At 43.7% G+C, this 18,126-nt stretch overlaps 1 protein-coding gene across 1 annotated transcript in view; it reads left to right on the top strand.

The window, feature by feature from the left end:
- Positions 1-1,260: 1,260 nt before the first annotated feature.
- Positions 1,261-18,126, top strand: part of ANKRD17 (ankyrin repeat domain 17) — a 78,111-nt gene continuing 61,245 nt past the window's right edge. Inside the window, exon 1 of the mRNA XM_088521972.1 lies at positions 1,261-1,632. Within this exon, the coding sequence (XP_088378098.1) occupies positions 1,261-1,632 (372 nt within the window). The remainder of the gene's footprint in view (positions 1,633-18,126) is intronic.

Below are 18,126 nucleotides of genomic sequence, written 5' to 3'. Positions count from 1 at the left end.
AGACTTGGATTCATAAGAATTTTTTTTTGAGAAGCTTTTTTTAAAAGCAATGTTTCATTTCAGAGGTGATGCAAACACAGGAGGTGCTTTCTGACATTATCCAAGAAAGAGAGAGGACGCAGTTAAAGAAATGGGCTATGACAAGCTGTTTGCACTACTGGCTTGAAAAAACTGCATTTCCAAACATCAGTAGCATGGCACTGCATTATCGCCACAGATTTTACAATCATGCACTTCTGTAGTTAAAACTGCTTTTGTTGTTGACTTCCATCAGATATAGATGAACAAAAAGCCCCTTCCTTGAATGACAACCTATGAACTGACAGGATCTGTCAAGAGCCTTAAGTTTATATATGAGTTTCCCTGCCTCGTTCTCAGTGAACGTGTTTTTCCAGAGGAAAAAAAAAAAAAAAACAGTTAAGCGCGAGTGTCAGAAATACACATTAGTGATGAAGGTGGGAGGGAGCTGACAGAGGAAACAGGATACAGTGATGCAGCTCAAGGATGTCATTAGTGCATCGCTGAAACAGCACAGGCAACTTGGATAAAACGTGTGTTCGGTGTGGAACGCAGCGAAGGGCGTTGCGTGCCGTTTTGCGCTCGCACATCTGCCACCGCGTGGTGCGGCCAAGCTCAGGCTGTCGCCAACTCTGGGAGCGCACAAGCCCAACGGCACCACGGTGGGGAAAAATGAGAGGCGGGCGAGACCTTACCGCTCTCCTGCCACTGGTTTTCGTGGAGGTCACTCGAGGCGCAGCCACGACGGCGCGCGCCGCCTCACGCCTCGCCGTGATGTCAGACCTAACGGCCGCGGAGTGACCGTTAGGGGCGGGGGTAGGGGAAGAGCGGCGCGAGCGCCACCACGCGCGGGGAGCGGGGAGCAAAAGGGGGCGTGGCCACGGCAGGAGGCGGCCGGGGGGCGGGGCAAGCGCCGCGCGGCGCCACCGCGGCGGCTGATGACGTTGGCGGCGCTTCCGGCGCCGGGCCGGTGACCGAGGCACGCACGGAAGAGGGGGGGGTCGTTGCCGGGACCGGGGGGGGGGGGCGCGCTCCGCTGCGGGGCGGGCGCGCGCGCGCGCGGGGGGGCGGGGGCCGAGCCCGCTCGAGCCGGGCCGTTGCGGCCGTTGCGGCGCGCGCGGGGCGGCGGTTGCGGCGGCCGTTGGTGACGGCGGCGCCTGGAAGTATCGCGAGAGGTGGCGCCGCGCCGGCGCTAGAGGTGACCGAGGCAGCGGCGGCGGCCTCCTCCTTCCTTCGGCGGCCATGGAGAAGGCGCCCGGCGCGGCGGAGGGAGACGACGGCAGCGGCGAGGCCGGCAGCGCCACGGCCGGGCCCGGGCCCCCGGAGGGCTTGAGCGGCGATGCCGCTTCGCCGTCACCCCCGGGCCCGGCTGCAGCGGTAGCAGCCGCGGCGGCGCCGCGGGGTCTGGTGCGGATGTGCGACCTGCTGTTGAACAAGAAGGCGCCGCCGCCGGTGCCGGCGGGCAAGGCGAAGCGGAGCGGGCGGGCGGGCCGGCCGGCTAGCAGCAGCGAGAGCGGCGGCGGCGGCAGCGAGAGCAGCAACGGCGGCAGCGAGGAGGAAGAGGAGGAGGAGGAGGAAGACGAAGAGGAAGAGGAGGAGGAGGAGGTCTCCGAGGTACCGGCGGTGGGGGGCAGGCGCCGGGGGTTGCCCTTCTGATCCGGTTTCATAATCCCCCCCCCCTTCCCCCTGCTCGGCTCCCGCCTCCCTCGCCGCCCGCCGAACCCTGCCGCAGAGGCAGGAAGGGGGCAGCATCGCGCCGCCCCCGGGGCGCCCCGTGGCGGGGCGGCACCGGCCCGGGGGCCGCGGGGGGGACCCCATTCCCCCAAGGGGCTTCCTATGGCGGGGGGGGGGGTGCAGCTTTGGGGATTACCTTTTTTCCCCACTTTTTGTCCTCCCCCCCTTTTTTTCTTCCTTTTTTTTCCACCCTTTTTTGGTAAGCTGCTGCTGCATGGAAAGGCACTGGGCACGTTGAGTGTCGTTCTGTGTTTCACATCCACGTCTCCCATGATGTGCTGCCATGAGTCAGAGCCACCACCATAGGGTTTCACCTTGGGAACGCACTTGGTGTCCCCCAGAGACCCCGGCTTAGCCCTGGGGATCGGCTGGCACCAGGTCGGGTGCCTGGCAGGGAAGCCCTTGGTGCTCTGCATGGCAGGGATAGGTCAATTTTGAGTATGAGCAGGTTTTTGTTTCCTTGCTTAAGCCAAGGCCGCTGTGGAATCCTGTCATTTTAGCCCTTGTCCCAAGTGCTCTCTGAGCCTGATGACAGCTGCCGCTTAAAGGTCATACTGAAACAAGTACAGGGAAGCATTTTCACCTCACTCTCATTTAATGTTAGATTTTTCAGGTAGGTATTGCTGAAAAGGACAAATAAAGACCAAAACCTCATTCACATTTGCATATACAGTTACACACAGTTGCTTTGCTGACTGATTTTTCTCTTTGCAACCCATCAAACTGGACGTTCACTTCTGCTTTTTATTGAATAGCATCCTTGAAATATCCTCCATAAATCTGTAAACTTTTCTTTGATCTTTATAAGCATTTTGGGTTTCAAGTAACATGTTCTACCTTTATGTTAGATATGAACATGGAGAGGAAGAAAGGGAAGAAAGAGTCCAGTATGGATAGGAACTAAGCTATGGCAGTTTTTGCATAGTAAAGAAGTACTCTGGTTTTTATGTCTGCAGAAGGTGATATTAGAAGCATTTTATCACATTGTTCTAAAGGAAATGGTATACGGTGAGTGTGTGTCTCAGCTAACAAGCAGTTAAATCTGATATTTTGTTTTTGTAGTACTTGCTTTAGGAAAGCAAATACTGTATACTGTCATGGGGCTAAAAGTTCTCTAAGCATGACGTTAGGTAGCTGCTTTCAGGTGTCAAACTGTGAAACCCGCAAGTACTCTAATAGCTCCTAGTTGGTTACGTGCTTGAGAAGAGGCGGTTGAGTTGGGCAACGGTGGTGTGCAAGGCACAAGGGGATGTGAGTGTTCACATATCAGGTGTCTCACTTGAGAGTTAAGCATTAGATGTATTTGAAAACAACCTTTAACAGAATTTACGTAAAGGAAAATTTGCTGACAAAACCATAGGCAAATGTATTATGTGGTCGCTAACTGTTAGCTGTCCACTCCTCAGAATGGTTCCATATACAAGCAGGACAACTGATGTTGTGCATGGCATGGTAAGAAATGCCAAGAGAAGGGAGGAACGCATGCAAGTGTCAGCTGACGTGAGCCTTGGCCTTCCCTAGCCTGATACCTATTTAAAATGCTTTAAGATGTGCAGAGAGATGGAAAAGCCAGTGGTCATTAAAATATCATGAGCCTGCAGAAAAACACTTGCCTCTTTTTTGACAGAACTGTTTGCCTTGTTATATCAGTAGCTGGGGAGGCCATCCTGGCATCTAGAAGCTTCTTTGGCTTTTTCGTCTTAGTCACAGTGAAGGTTTCCCAGGCTATAAAGAAATTAATGTCATTGAGTTAACAAGGGTCAGCATAAATGCATAATTTCTGCTTCATTTATAGTAATTCTTACTGGTCATTTAGGTTCCTTACAAAAAAAAAAAAAAAAAAAAAAAAAAAAGGAAAAACTGTTTGGGTTTTTATCTCACTGAGTTCAGGATCAAACAGTGTGGCTTGATGCAATGTGCACACCCAAAATCACTGTTTTGGGGAATGCGAATGTGTGGGAGGATGGCCTGAATAATGGAGTGAAGGATCTAACCTCAAAGTAGTTTCCATGTGCTGCTGGGAAGAAAATGTTTCAAGTGCTCTTTATGACAGGGAGTTTTTGGTGTCTTGCAAGCACCTGATAGTTAATTTTGGCTTTTAAAAACTTTGTTTAAAAAAAAAATGGTTTTGATTCAGACTTGCTTGAGATAGGCATAGCTTGTATAGCTTTTAGCAGTTTGATTGTGGTCTTCTGACCATGGGCTATCTGGAAGGGACAGACTTAAAATTTGTGTTTTACCTTATGGTTTTGCTGTAAATGGATAATATTGTCAAAATGCTGTGTAAGTGAAGAATTGATGCAGCAATTGGTGCTCTCAGACATTCAGTTGATTAGCTCTGTCAACTTGAGACAGTCTGGTTAGATTTTGTTCTTCCCATGCAGTTTGTCTTCTCTCCTCTCTGAAGTGCAAAATTTGAGATTTGACTATTGATGTGGCAGCTTCTCTAGATTAGGAGTATGGTAGGAAGCGTGATTGGAAAGCTGGCAGGCACTAAATAGCAGAAGCCCCATGAGTGGAAAGACCTTGTTGGGCTTGGTCATTGGTCAACTAATGGAGTGAAATGAAAACTAGTCATCAGATGTTTCCCCCTCTGTCGATCTCTGAATGCTGTTGCCTCTCAGGGTGGAAGCTTAGGCACTGAATGGAGTGCTGGAAGAAGTCAAATTGATACTTCATCATGGTACAACAGCTTAGTGAGCTCGGGCCAGTGTACAGGGTAACCTCCAAGGTTGTTTTGTGAAATTGCAGCTCAACTACTGATTGCCAAGAAAAACAACAAAAACAAAACCCCAAACCATGTTCTTGATAGCGCAGTCCAGTATGATAGCATAGTCTGTAAACGACAAATGATCTTTTTCCTACCCACCAGTTATAAAAGAAAACATGGGAACTCTTTTCAGTATTCAGGAAGAGCAATCTTAAGGTGAAGAGAAAATGATAGATGAAGTCCAACATTGCAAAAAACTTGGTCTGTTATTGTGGCAGGTTTCTGTTTTTGAGATGTTGATGCATACCACACGTTTCACTGAGCAGCAGGTCAACTTGCGTGTGTGCTAGCAGGATTCTGGTCTTGGTTTATGAATCACTGTGTTATGTATAACCAACTGTTCAGTGTTTTAAACAGTAGTCTCATAAGCAGTTTTAAGGAACTGCATCTACCATTGTCAAATGAGTCTTCTGTGACAGTTCGGTCAGGTGGCAGCTCGCAGGCTACGCGTTCAAACAAAAACTGCATAAGTACAAGGCTACATATGAAAATTTAGGCTGACATGTTAAATGTTTATGGCTGAGATATATTTGGATGAAGCACATAAATATTTTTACAGATCTTATGTAGTTTTCTTTTAGCTATTGTGGAGTTAGAGATGCAAATTACTCATCTGTAGAAAAGGAGTTGCATCCCTAGAGCAGTGTTCGTTCCTTGCATCTTCTGTCGGTTGATGCATTTGCTGTTCTGAGGCAGACTTTTTTGAAAAGAGTAATTGAAAACGATGGTGCTTTTAGAACAGTCTGTTCTAGGGAAGCTTAATGGAAAGGTGCTTCTACTGGGGTTCTTTGCAGCGTTTCCTCCACCTCCAGTTAAACATGACTTATTCTTGAAAGGTAAATCTGTAATACGCAAAGATGAAGAAATTGCTTGTCAGATTTCATTTGCTAGGGGACAGGTCAAAAGCCTGTTGACTGAGCTTCTGAAAGTAAGCAAATAAAGTGAATGTCGGCATATAATATAGTAATCTTTTTGTTAATTTATATTTTTATTCATAGTTTCTTGAGGGAGGTGCATGGTCATCTTTGTGTTTTAAAACGTCACTTAGCTGTTCCTTGGAACAGGTTCTGGAAGATTACGCAAGTCTGCAGGCTCCAAGTTTTCTCATATATGCTGATTCTGTTAATCATTTGCTGTAAATCAACTATGAAATGGTAAAGTGAAAAAAAAAAAAAAAAAGATCAATTCCTCCTCTCTGCAGGAGCTGATATCTGGGAGTCTGATGTTGGGAATGCGTTAGGATTTCCTTTATGAAGTACAGAAAGGTTTAATTATTTAAACTCGATTTACAAGTTGATTTTGAGTCTTTGAACTTGCAGCATATTTGCTTCTGGCAGCGAACACGCAAAAATATTACGTAGTTTACGACTGCTTTTTCTTTGTTTCATATATTTTATGAATGTGTAACTTATTTTATCCCTTTACTGAAGAGTCTAATAAGTAGATGCAGATCAGTCTTGGCCAAGGAGGAGTTGTTTTTCTGGACAGTTTAGTTTGTAACTGGTTCTCTGAGGATTTCTACACATAACTAAGGAATATGCTTAGTAATGGTAATGGGAAACATACCTGAAAACACTTCCCCGTGAAAAAGATGTGTTAAAATCATCTTAGCTGTTTCTCAGGGGTTCTTGTTCTTATTTTTGCTCTCATTGCTTCTGTAAAGAAGACACTTTTGTGTAGTTCTTCCTCCTCCCCCAGTTGTGGATGGATTAGTAGTTGAACTGAGCTACTAAGAGTTTGTTGATATTGTTTTAAAACTCTCATCCTGGAGAAGAAGCTACTCTTAGCAGCTCATTTAACCTTGGAATTTAAGATGTGAATCTGAAAATTTGGGTTTACTGATGTTATTTTGAGGGTCACAAACACACAGATGTAATACCTAGAAAAGGTTGTAACAAATTAGAAATTAATGTAAGTGGTTGACTTCAAACATGAATTTGATGTTCTAATCTTTGCCAAATTTATGCTAACTCTCTTAATTAGACTCCTGAGAGTACAGAAGTGGGAAAGAAAGGGCCTTTGGCTTTTGCCAAGCCAGCATGCATCAGTTGACCATGGAACGATACATCCCCTGTCCTGCCGTTGCTTTCGTCCCTTCGAGTAGAGGGCTGAAAAAGCAATAGATAAGTATGTGTGCTTGTTAGTGAATGGAATTCTGATGTATAGTTCAAAGACTCATAGTTCGTATCTTTGTGCCAAAATCCTCCCTGCCTCCTCTTCTGTATTTCTGCTGTAAACTTTCCCCTTCAAATGGAGAAACAGTGAAATCTCTTGGCGGGAGGCGGGGAACGACAACAACTTGTTGCATAAGAGCTAAGGTGACTTTGGCTCTTTCCTTCTTGGTACAGTTAATACAGTGTGTCACATGGTAGAATCATACTTATCTTGCATCGGTTCAATTGACCTGACTGAGGAACCAGGTGAGCAGCCACAGCAGAGTCCATGACAGACGTATTTCTGATTTCTAGAAATCATCTTAAGCAGCTTGGAAACCCTAATGCTGACCTGTATAATACATAGTCCTGATATAAAACCCACCCTTACAGAACATATTTGCTTGATGCTGGAGGTGAGATTTATGTCTTGTGAGAAATATGTTAAGTGTGATGGAATATAACTGTCAAAGAGTTAACATCCTTTAATTTCTGCTGGTCTTGAGAAGAATTTCAGGTTTTTCTGAAAGACTGTAAAGGATAGCTATCAAAAATCCCTGAGCTGTCAGGGCTTATAGAGCAAATTGGTAGTTGAATTCTGCAATGAAGTTTCAAAACAGTAACATTTTCTTTAGCTGGCCACTGTGTTAGCCAAAAATATATTATGTCCCTTAGTTATTTTTCTCTGGAGCAGGCTCCAATAAAATCAATTTGGAAGACTGAAATAATGATTTGGCTGGCTTGATGTCATTACCTGCCTCATCATTATTGGCAGATGACATTACTTGCCTCTTCATTTTCTTGCCATCATCTGTAGATCATGTTTTGCATATGTCCCATATACAGCATGCCTGTATTTCTGAAGCTATACAGGTTGCTCACATTTACATGCTACAGGCACGTACTGGTGCCTCTGTGCATGGAAAAGACATGAGGTATGTTGAACTAATAAACGATGGCTTGTTAGACCAAATGTATATTTTTTATCTTCAAGATGTTTGTTTACTTAATTGAAATTATTAATGAGTATCTATGTCTAAAAAAAGAAGCCCCTGGCATAAAATGATCACTGTGCAATCGAGTGTTATCTGTTCAAGCACCATGTGAATTTGCTTATTTGTTTGCATGTAAGACTGTATGTCTGCAGGAGAACTGTTTAACTCTTCCACTCTATGCAATCTGGAGCTAAAAGCCCTATGGTTTATGTTAGTAATTTATGTCTTCAAAGAGAATGCTCTCTGTGGAAGAGATTTAGCTGAGATGTGAGCAAAATTCCTGCTTTGTTAACTTTAAAGACAAATGGGTTTAGAGGTATTTTTCTATTCTTTATGATTTTCAAAACGGGACTGTTGGTGTGTGCTTGGAATGTGACTAATATGCAAATCCTAAGTGGGAATTGAACATCGCTGCTGCCAGTCTGAGACAGATACGGAGGGTTTGTTTCCAAAGATGAAGAAACTAACCCTTTTGAGTTAAGTAAAAGATGACACATTTTTAATGTTAGTCTTTGGATCATTTTAGGTGGGATCTGTGTCTGCCTTCCTAGCCACTAGGCTTTTTTTCCTGAGAGGATTACATGTTTCTCATAGCTGTGTGCTGTAGCATTCTAGGTGGTTGGCGAGAAGTGGCATCTTGAGAAGAAGGTCTGCTCCGTCTTCCGAAGCTATGTTTTTTTTCCTGAATCCTGTCGCTCTCAAAATAACTTGATGCCTCAAAAAAGAATACCAAGTGTGGGGGCGGGTAAAGACTTAGTGTTAACAAATTGTTTGGATAAGGGCATTTAACTAACAGATATGCTGGGAGAGAAATGTCTGCCGTAACACACAAACAGCTTTATCAGCAAATAAAAGCATGTCTTGGTGTTAGTGTGTGAATTCTGCGCAGAGGCACAGTCATTGTGCAAGCACAGGGATAATACCTTAAGAGAATATATACTTGACCAATAAAGGACAGCATTCCGTTTCTGTTTTCACTGAGCAGTCGATGCTTTGTGTGATTCAGTACCCAGAGGTTATCTCAGGATTCCAGATGTTTTGCTTCTTTTCCTACCTTGTAAAGTCTAAAACCACACCTGTCTGAAGGATTAAACTACATATAGTTGTTCCTTAACTATTTCTTTCACATTATTTTTCTACTAGGTAGTGATTGGAAAGAGACAAGAAGGATGGAAGCAGTGTTTTGTTAAATAATTTCTGCATTTTTTGGTATCACCGTTGCCACCTCTGCGTTAATCAGCGAAAGGCAGCCAAGGCGCCTCTCTGTGCTGGCTAGCATGAAGTAGTCATAATGCACAGTTTGGGTCAATAGGGCAATCATAATATGAATAAACAATCTAGCTTGAAGAATAAGAGCACTCCCTTGAGCTTAGCAGTCTGCTAGATGGATGAACATATGCCTTCTGCCCATCTCCATCACTAACAGAAGTGAAAGTTGGCACAACAGCACACTGGTATTTTTGGGAAGCATCGTCTTGGTAAAGGATCTCCTCAGTGATAATTATAGTGGCAAACTCCATGTGCTAAACTTTGGAAAGGGCTTCTCAAGCCTCTGTGTGTGGGAAATGTTGATGTGTCTAGGGAACTTCTGTGTAAAATCAGCCTCACTGTACTTGAATCTTGCAGAGAGTTTTTGCACGTTACTGGCATGTGCCCTGGAGTTGTGTCCTATAGAAATCTTTAGGGAATGGAACAGCATGATGCAGCAGGTTGGTTGATCTGATATCTAACCTTTAGCTGAGCCCTGAAGAGCTACCAGCTCTGCCAAGTGCAGTGTTTGTTATGGAAGTTACTACAGATGCTAACTCCTCTGGGGATTTGGGGCTGCTGGACTGTTGTGAGCCAGCATTGCTTTGGTGTGTTTGTGTATGAACAGCACCTGCTAGCCAGCAGATCTCAACCTTCAGCAGCTTTATCTGTATTAGCAGTTAAAGATGAGGTGCACGAAGGAGTGTCGCTTAACAAGAGAGTGAGTGATTTAGACTGGAAATTTGAGTAGGAATCTAATTCTCTGTGTGTTAAACGAAAAATCTTTACATTCAAAACAACAACAAAAAAGATGTTTCAAGAATGATAGTCACCATGATAGCAGTGGTTTTCATTGTAATCCAGAGATGGGTATTGTGGAGTAGGCCACTTTTCCCAACTGATGGGATAGTTGTTAAAACACATATGGCTCAGGTCATTTATATTAGTTAGTATACTACGAGGGTGGCTTAGCCCTGGAACAGGCTGCCCAGGGAGGTTGTGGAGTCTCCTTCTCTGGAGATCTTCAAACCCGCCTGGATGCCACCCTGTGTCACCTGCTCTAGGTGTCCCTGCTTGAGCAGGGGGGTTGGACCAGATGACCTCTAGAGGTCCCTTCCAACCTCAACCAGTCTGTGATCTGCCCAGTGTGGACCTCTCATAACCCTCTGTAATAACCGAAAGTGACTGGCTGGTTTAGACTTTAAGTAACTTGCAATAAGTTTATTAGGTTTTGTAATGATGAATCCATACTGTGTGATGGATTTTAATGTGAATTAAAATGAGAGAGGTCACTGCTCTATGTCTGTTGGGTTGGAATTGGAAGGGCCTTTGATATCAAGGCAGTGAGGGTGGTGTGTGTGGTGTTTTATTTATTTTATTTTTTTGTCCTCAGCTAAAAATGAGGCTTATATTGTGAGCGCATTTTAGACTGAGTAGGGCAGATGTCCATAACTTCATTGCTGTGCCATTCTTCTGGTAACTGGAGTTAAAACTGAACTCGGAATTTCCTTCCTGAAGACCCAGTCAATAGAGATGGGGAACAGGAGATACTGACGGGGAGTTAACACTAAGTATTCAACCAGAAGTGTTTTAAGCTGGCAAACAAACCATCAGGGCAACTATGCTGCTGGTAAAAGCATCGTGTTCTGCTATGAGATTCCCAGTACTTCTTGATCTTAAAACTAACCTCAAGTGAAACTAGAAGTGAGCAACCACACTACAAGAACATAGCTGCCACAGATGCTCTCTGGGGTTTTATGCCCTGTATGTATTCCTCTTACTCAGGTCTTTCATAGCAGCTTGTTCCCTGTTACATTCCAGACTTAGTATTGCTGTAAATGAAAAGAACAGTTAAGTCCATAAAGCTGAAGATGGCAGCTTGTAACTCCATGTGCTGGAAGCCTTGTAAAAGAAAAATCGAGTGCAACATTCAGGGCTCTGCTTGTTTCCATAGCAGTTGGAATAGCTCTAGAAATGTGGTATGAATCAAGTCTGAATTCATCACTACCTGCAGTCCATTTAAGCATAGAGCGGTTAAGACATGGGGATCCTGATCCAGCAGATCTTGGATTAGAAAATGGCATGGAAATAGGTCATATCAATGTTCAGTTAATTGGATTAGTATGCACATGAGAAACTGATATACTTTGCTACTTAAGAAGGAATTGGGGACTCTGATTTAGAAACTGGGTTATTTGGTTTAGCTCTTTGAGAAATGTGTTTACAGTTGAAGTATTCAACAACTTCCAGTGTCTTGACAGCTCTTACTTGTAGAAAATGCTTAGGCTGAAAACATAAGCCATGTTCTTCATGTGTTTTCATGTGACTTTAATGCCTATGTGCTGGGAGAAAAAGGAAGTAGCATCCTGCTCATTGCATTCAGCCCTTTTATGGCTGCTGAGGTCGGCGACGCTGTTTGTGTGCGATGTTCAGCTGCTTGAAATTGCCAAAATGTGTTGCATCATAGCAGGCCTGAGGGGAAGCCCCTCTCTTTTGGAGATTGTGCTTACAAACAGTAACCAGGGGAAATATGGAACCGCTTTTCCGTAAGTGAACATGTTCTCTTGCTTGTATATAAAATGATACACATGCATGGTGTATGTAAACAGAGCATGGTTGCTATCTGTTACTCCTGTTTGTGCATACTGATGTCAAGATGTCTTGGATTAATACCTATCTTAGCGTTTTAGAAGCACTACTGAGCATTGGTGGACTCGCACATGAGATCACTTTGTACCTTGTTTAGAGGCTATGCAAATGCCCCTTTACCTGCACATAACTGTCCTACCACAAATATTTAATGAGTGGAAAGGGAATGGTACACATATTCTATAGTTTGAAGGATGAAGCCCCCCCTGCGCCCTCCCTATTCCCAAGTTGGTGTTCTCTACATTGTATTCCTAATCTTTTCTTTAAGGAGAAAGACCAATTTCCCTGTTGAGTTTAAGGTTCTCAGAATAAAGGTTTAAAACAGTCTTACAGTGTCGCCCAGTGAAAACATCAAGTCCTTCAGGGGGATAAGATTATCTCCTACTGAAAGCTCCTCTTTTACTAAAATTGGGAATAGCAGTTTTTTCATTTTGATGGAGAAAATGCCTAAGCCTTTTAATTGCTTTTAAAAATGTGTTTTTTTTTCATTATTGTATGTTTGTAACAATTTAATTTTCATTTGCTTTGAGCGTTCCCTTCATAGCAAAATCATAGGGGCTCTTGTAATAAGATAGAAAATAATTTTCAGTCTGTGTCATGTATAAGTCTGCAGGAATATAGCTTGGCAGAATGGCTTTTAATGAGATTCTGGTTTTGTGGCATCATTGGGGTAATATTATATATAAATAGAAGTCTGCTTTTCCTTTCTCCCCCCTTTTTTTTAATTTTAATTCTTTAGAGAGGACTGTAATTCCAAAAGGAGTGTAGAGCTTAGACAAGCACTTAAAGGAGAAGAGTTTTCTTGCTGTACGGAAGAGTTTCTGTCACTCTATGCCAGGCTGCTGCTTACCACATGATAAAACTTTTGGATGTCAATTTTATTTAGTCATAAATGAACACTTATTTCAGAAGTACCTTGATATTGAGAAACCACTTTGTGTCTGTGGCTTTCTGCTGTAAGAATAAGAGATTGCTAACAGAGTTTAAAAGCATTAGCTCATGTGTCTTGAACTGCATGCTGGAATCTCACTTGAGGCAGAGTTGAAGTCTCTTGCCTTGGACTTCCTGGAAAAGTACTCTAAGCTGAATGCCTTTGCTTGGAGCTTGTGAGCGCAGTCGGTGAATCCTTGGAGATTTTCCTTGGATTCTTGGCATGGCTTTGTAATCTTTTTCCAGTTGTGGGAGTGATTGCCTTCTTGCTGACCCTTGAATGATAGATGTTCTAGGAGAGCATGTTGCTGTGTAAATGTTAAAATCCCCCAGTTATTACTGTGCTTGAAATTCTCTGAATGTGGAGCCATTATCCTGTCCAATATTGCTATATCCGGTTGGGTCCTGCGGGCGGATAATTGCTTGTCAGCAGGGTGCTTTGGTTAGGGGTGAGTGGCTCCAAGGAGGGCTATGTGATGGACATTGAGCAGCTTTATGTGGTGAGACCATAAACATCTCATAAACCTCTGTCAAGTCTATTGTCAACAGTTGGTCTTTAAACCTTTTGTGGTTTTATGCAGTCTTTTAAATGGACACAGAAAGCTTGGCACATGTTTATTTGCTCTTTGGAAGGTAGTTAAGTATGGACACAGGTTGAAGGTACTAGTTTCTTTGGAGCTGCAGAGAACTTAAGTCTGAACGATATGATATGAAGACCCTTTTGAGGTTTTTTTTTTTTTTTTTTTTCAGGGTTAGGATTTCATCACCTCAAATTATTAAATAACTCATCCAGCAGAAAAAAAATATTTGGACTCCTTATGGAGAAATTTCATTGTTTCCATGGGGTAACAGCTGCAATAGGGAAGCAAGGATGGGACGGTGGGAATAATCTTGTCGTTCAGAGATGAAATGAATGCTTTGTCTCATTGTTAGCTGAGCACTGTTGACAGCCCGGATGCTCAGAAATGCTTAAAGGTAAGAGAATAAATAGAAACCTGAATAAAAGGCAACACGTGTTAACAAAAGTAGATGGCACCAGGTTAAACAGCGTCTGCCCTCAACCCCAAAAACACAACCTAAAAGAAAAGTAGTTCTGATGTACGAATTCACTAAAGCGCCTGAAGAGGTTGGAAATGTTGTTAGGCTGGTGACTAGAGATGGAACTGCAGAAATGGGTGAGGTAAAGAAGGAAAAAACTGTATGGGAGAAGCAGATTTCTCTTAAGGTTTACTTTTAGACTGATCTGATAAAAAAATAAACCATTGAGGATCAGGAGACTTGAAGTTTGGCTGGAGAAAGAAACTGAAGCAGTGGCGGGTGTGTGTGTGTAGACAAAGAACTGAATGACCTTAAAAATGCACCAGAAGTTATATGATGCAATCTATTGTGAAATGAAGGTCATGCTTTTGTGGTATGAAAATACTTTTCTTATAGTTTCTCTCTTTATATTAGAAGTAGCAGAGGGTAAAGAAGGTTGTCAGTGTTTTGGTGGTTATCTGAGCGAGTTAGTGATATCAAGGAAAGGTATACGCACATTTGGAAGTAATTCCTAATGAGGCTAGATGAATTCTAGTGTGTTTTATAAGGAAGCTGGCTTAATTGGACTGTTGAGTATCCTTACAGATGTGTAAATTTAAATCCAACTTGGTTGTAGAGGATTTTGACAAAACTCTATTTTTACATTGAGAGCAGATTGCAAGAACTTGGCTCAATTCAGCAAAGTGAAAGTGAGTAGGAGTATTGTCACCCTTGGAAAAAAAATGGACAAAATGCAAAGCTGAGAGCTAGTGATTTATATTTAGTATGTAGTACTGTATATATAGTATAGTAGATGTACATTAGATGGTAGATAATACCAATGTGTCATTTAAAGTTGTTTAACTGTTAGTGGGTCTCGCAGTCAAATTAAGGCTTTTATATACTGTTTGAATTTTTCCTGTACACTCTCCAAGGTAATTTTGGTGACCATACAATATTTGGTAGTATTGAAGAGGTTTAATAGCTATTTATGTGGTTAAGTGTTGGGGGAAGGCCCACTTCCTATATTTTGGACTAAGTTCCTAAATTTCAAGTGTTTTTCTGTTGAACCATTATTTTGTAGCCTCTAAGAAAGTCCAGACTAGACCAAATTAATCCCCTCTGTGTGTGTTGACTTGGGAAGCCATTTGATTGATTTTCTGCATTATTCTGAAGTTGGTTTCATCTGTCTTATTTGTTTTGTTCTCCTGTGTAATACTAATGGGAATGCTCTTGCAGCACCAGGGAGATTCTGACTTAAACTTGAAAGGGCTGCACTGCAAGGCCTATGCTACAGGCTTTACTTTTTTCCCCCCATTAGTAGGGTATCCTGACCTAGGGAGTTCTTGAAAGGTAGAAGGTTTGAAGCAGCTGTTGGAAAAGCTGTGTGAACTTTTCTTGCACCGTCAAATGTTTCTCTCGGATATACATTGAACCTCTTGCGTATCTTATCTAGGACCACTGATTTTATTTCCAAGTGTTAGAAGAGGGCCCATGGGACTTTGAAAACTTTAAATTGCTTTGTGGATTTCTTCTGTTTTTCATGTGAATCAGAAATGCCAATGTTTCTGTATCATGTCATATTCAAGATGTTCACATATCATGTTTGTGATTGCCTCAGTTTTCAGGTTATTTCCTGTGGCAGTGATAGGATTTTTGTCATTTCATGCTCTAAACTAGTTTGAAAATCCAGATGCTGGGAAACTTCTGCTAGGGACCTGCCTGACTTGAGTCTTAACTGGCCCCCCCGATAGCTTTGGGTTCCCTCTAAGGTCATCTCTTGGGAACAGCCTGCCTATTACTGAAGAGAAATGCTTAGGAAAACCGCCTTGAAAGGAATATTGCATGATTTTTTTAATGCTTTTAATGAGGACTACTTATAGGGGGGGTTCTTGTCTGTTTTGTTTTTTCCAGTTTCACTTATATGGATTTTCAGTAATGACTGCACATCATCTGTTTTGTTGAATAAGATGTTAGTATCTGAGCGGGACACAGTTTAAAAGGCCAACCTTTGCACTGTGCTCTGTGGCTCTGAAAACACAGAAAAAGTGTTTTTATAGGCTTTGGTACAGTTGGTGACCAGTACTGCTTGATCAGCTGGAAGTGGCCAACAATGTGCTTTTGTGATATAAGAGGAGGAATTGTCTGATCAATCGTTGAAACACTTGCGTTTCAGGGTACCAGGGTGGGCCCCTGATCGATGGTTAAAGCACTTGGGCCGCAGGGTGACACAACCCGGGATGCCAATTGAGAGTTAGTGGTGGCAAATGGCGTATTGGGATATTGAAAAGTGTACTTAGCAATAAGTGTATTTTTGGGGTTTTTTTTTTTGTTGTTGTTGTTTGTTTTTTTTTATCTGCTTAGTGCTCATAGACCACCATTTACTTCTTCACAGAAGAACAGCTGGGTTTTTAGACACTTTTATTTTCCATGCTGTCCAGTCATTTGCTTTTCATTTAGGCGGCTTTAGGTGCCACTGCTGTTTGAACACACCACAGAGAAAACCAACATTGATTTGCGTGTCTCTGGCCTTGTTTATTCATGCAGAATACTATCTCAAGATGCTCTTGGGTCTAAGGCATTTCAGTGCAGCTTGAAATACGAGTCTTGTGTTTTTGAGCAATGCTTTTATAAATCCCTAAGCTGATCTTCTGAGTATTAATTCTTTCAACTTCTGTATGCGGAGCTTAAGGGTTTCACTGTCTTTTATGATTGTCAAATGTGTGTGACTTGGAAAGATTTTTCTAAGTACCACTTGTTTTTGTTGTTGTTGTTTTGTTTGTTTTCCTAAATGTTAATGGGTAGTGATAGTTGAGGAGATTCTTCCCAGTAAGAGAAAATAAGGGTAGGTACCTTTAGAAAAAACAGCAGCCTAGATGTATTAAGGATAGTGAATATGTTCTTCTAAAAACATCCAATTCAACTAATTGACAGGGTGTGTAAACCAAGAATAAATGGACCTCTGTTCACCTTTGCAAACTTAAAGGTACATTTCTTTAAAAGCCCAAATGGTATGATTTAAATATGAATGACACAAATGGCTGACTTTGATGTAGACACTATTTTTGTTTTTCCTGGATTTCTCTGTTTTGCTTGCAAGAACAGAATGCAAATCTGCCTGAAAGCCTTCAGCTTGCACTGAAGATATCTTAACGGCAAAAATCTCTTGAGATGAGTTTGTTTCTCCCTTTGCTGAGAACCTGGCACTCGTTTCATAAAAATGAAAAAGGTGGTACTATTTGATTTCCTTTTGTGCTGAACAGAGAGCTGCTTTGTTGGTGTGTTATGTTCCTTTTCCATTTGGAAATGTGGTCAGCGTGGCAGATGAGATCCAGCTCTAATCATTTCCCATGTGAATTTTGAAAGGGATGGGTGATGCAGGCCTGGTGCATGCAAGGTGGATACGGCCTTCAGCGGCGGCCTTGCCTTGCTGACTCAGGGCACCTGGCCTGTTGGAGATGCCTTGTTCCCCCAGTGCCCCGTGGTGAGATACCTGCTTTCTTGAAAGCTCCTGGTCTTTCCTCTTTATGGTTATTCCATTTATTTTTTCCAGCTGTTTCTGAAGTACCTCCCACCCTGCGTTCCCTTGGAGCCAAGGAGGAGAAGGACGGGGCGGATGGGTATGTGGTGATTGAACCTGGAGTGTTTAGGACAGGCTGGAATGTTTTGGGAGGATTTGCTGTAAACCAGTAACTGAATTGTGGAGCAGAAGAGGAGAGGGGCTGTGCCAAAGACCTTAGTACAGACTCTGGCATTTCTCTTTTCTCGAGGTCATTTCTGAAGCCTGCAGGGCTGCCACTCTTCCTTTCTTAGTGAAGTCAATTTCTGGAGACCTGAGAAAACCTGTGAAGTCCCAGAAGAAAAGGGGGAGAGTGTGGGTTGCTTGATACTTCTTGTATAATCATTATTATTTAGTTGGGGCTCGTTATCGGGTAGGCCTGTTGTCTTTTGTCCAGTGGTGCAGATTGCATGGGCTGCCAAGGCAGGTGAATGTGTGTGTGTGTGTGTGAGAAAGGTACAAAACAAAACACGGGTATTGCAGAATGAATGGTTGGAGGAAAAAAAAAAAAAAAGGAATTTATTGAATAAAAAGATAAGGAAAAAAGACTGAGGGGGGCAAGAGGGGAGGAAAAATATTTGAGCGACTTCTCTCCCCCTCCCCCCCAGGTGTGTATTTGGGTGCATTTCCTTCGCTTTTGGTTTCCTTTATGATCTCCGGGTGTTTCCCGCAGCAGGCCGGGGGGGCGCCCCGTGCGCCCGCCCTGCCCTTCCCTTCCCTTCCCTTCCCCGCGCCGCCCCCGCGCGCGCGGTGGTAGCGCCGGCCGCGCGGCGGGTGGACCCGTCCACTTCCTGTTCCCGTGCGGGCGGCGGGGGGAGCGCGGCGAGCGGCGCCGCGCGGGGCCGGGGCCAGCGGGCATGGCGGGGGCAGCGGCGGCGCGGTGAGGCGCGGGGCCCGGCCGCCATGGACGCCTACGTCCTGGAGGACATCCTGGAGGTAGGAGCGGCGCAACAAAGCGGCGCGGCCGGGCCCCGCCGGGGGTGGGGGGAAAGCACCTCGGTGCCTCCCGGAGCCTGGGGCTGCAGAACCGCCACACGCGCCCCGCTGCCGCCC

Source organism: Tinamus guttatus, unplaced genomic scaffold, assembly GCF_059628265.1.
Source record: "Tinamus guttatus ecotype Peru unplaced genomic scaffold, ASM5962826v1 Tinamus_guttatus_pri_ptg000140l, whole genome shotgun sequence".
In the NCBI taxonomy this organism is placed as follows: Eukaryota; Metazoa; Chordata; class Aves; order Tinamiformes; family Tinamidae; genus Tinamus; species Tinamus guttatus.
The sequence above is the reverse complement of the archived record's forward strand: the minus strand, read 5'-3'. Positions and strand labels throughout refer to the sequence as shown.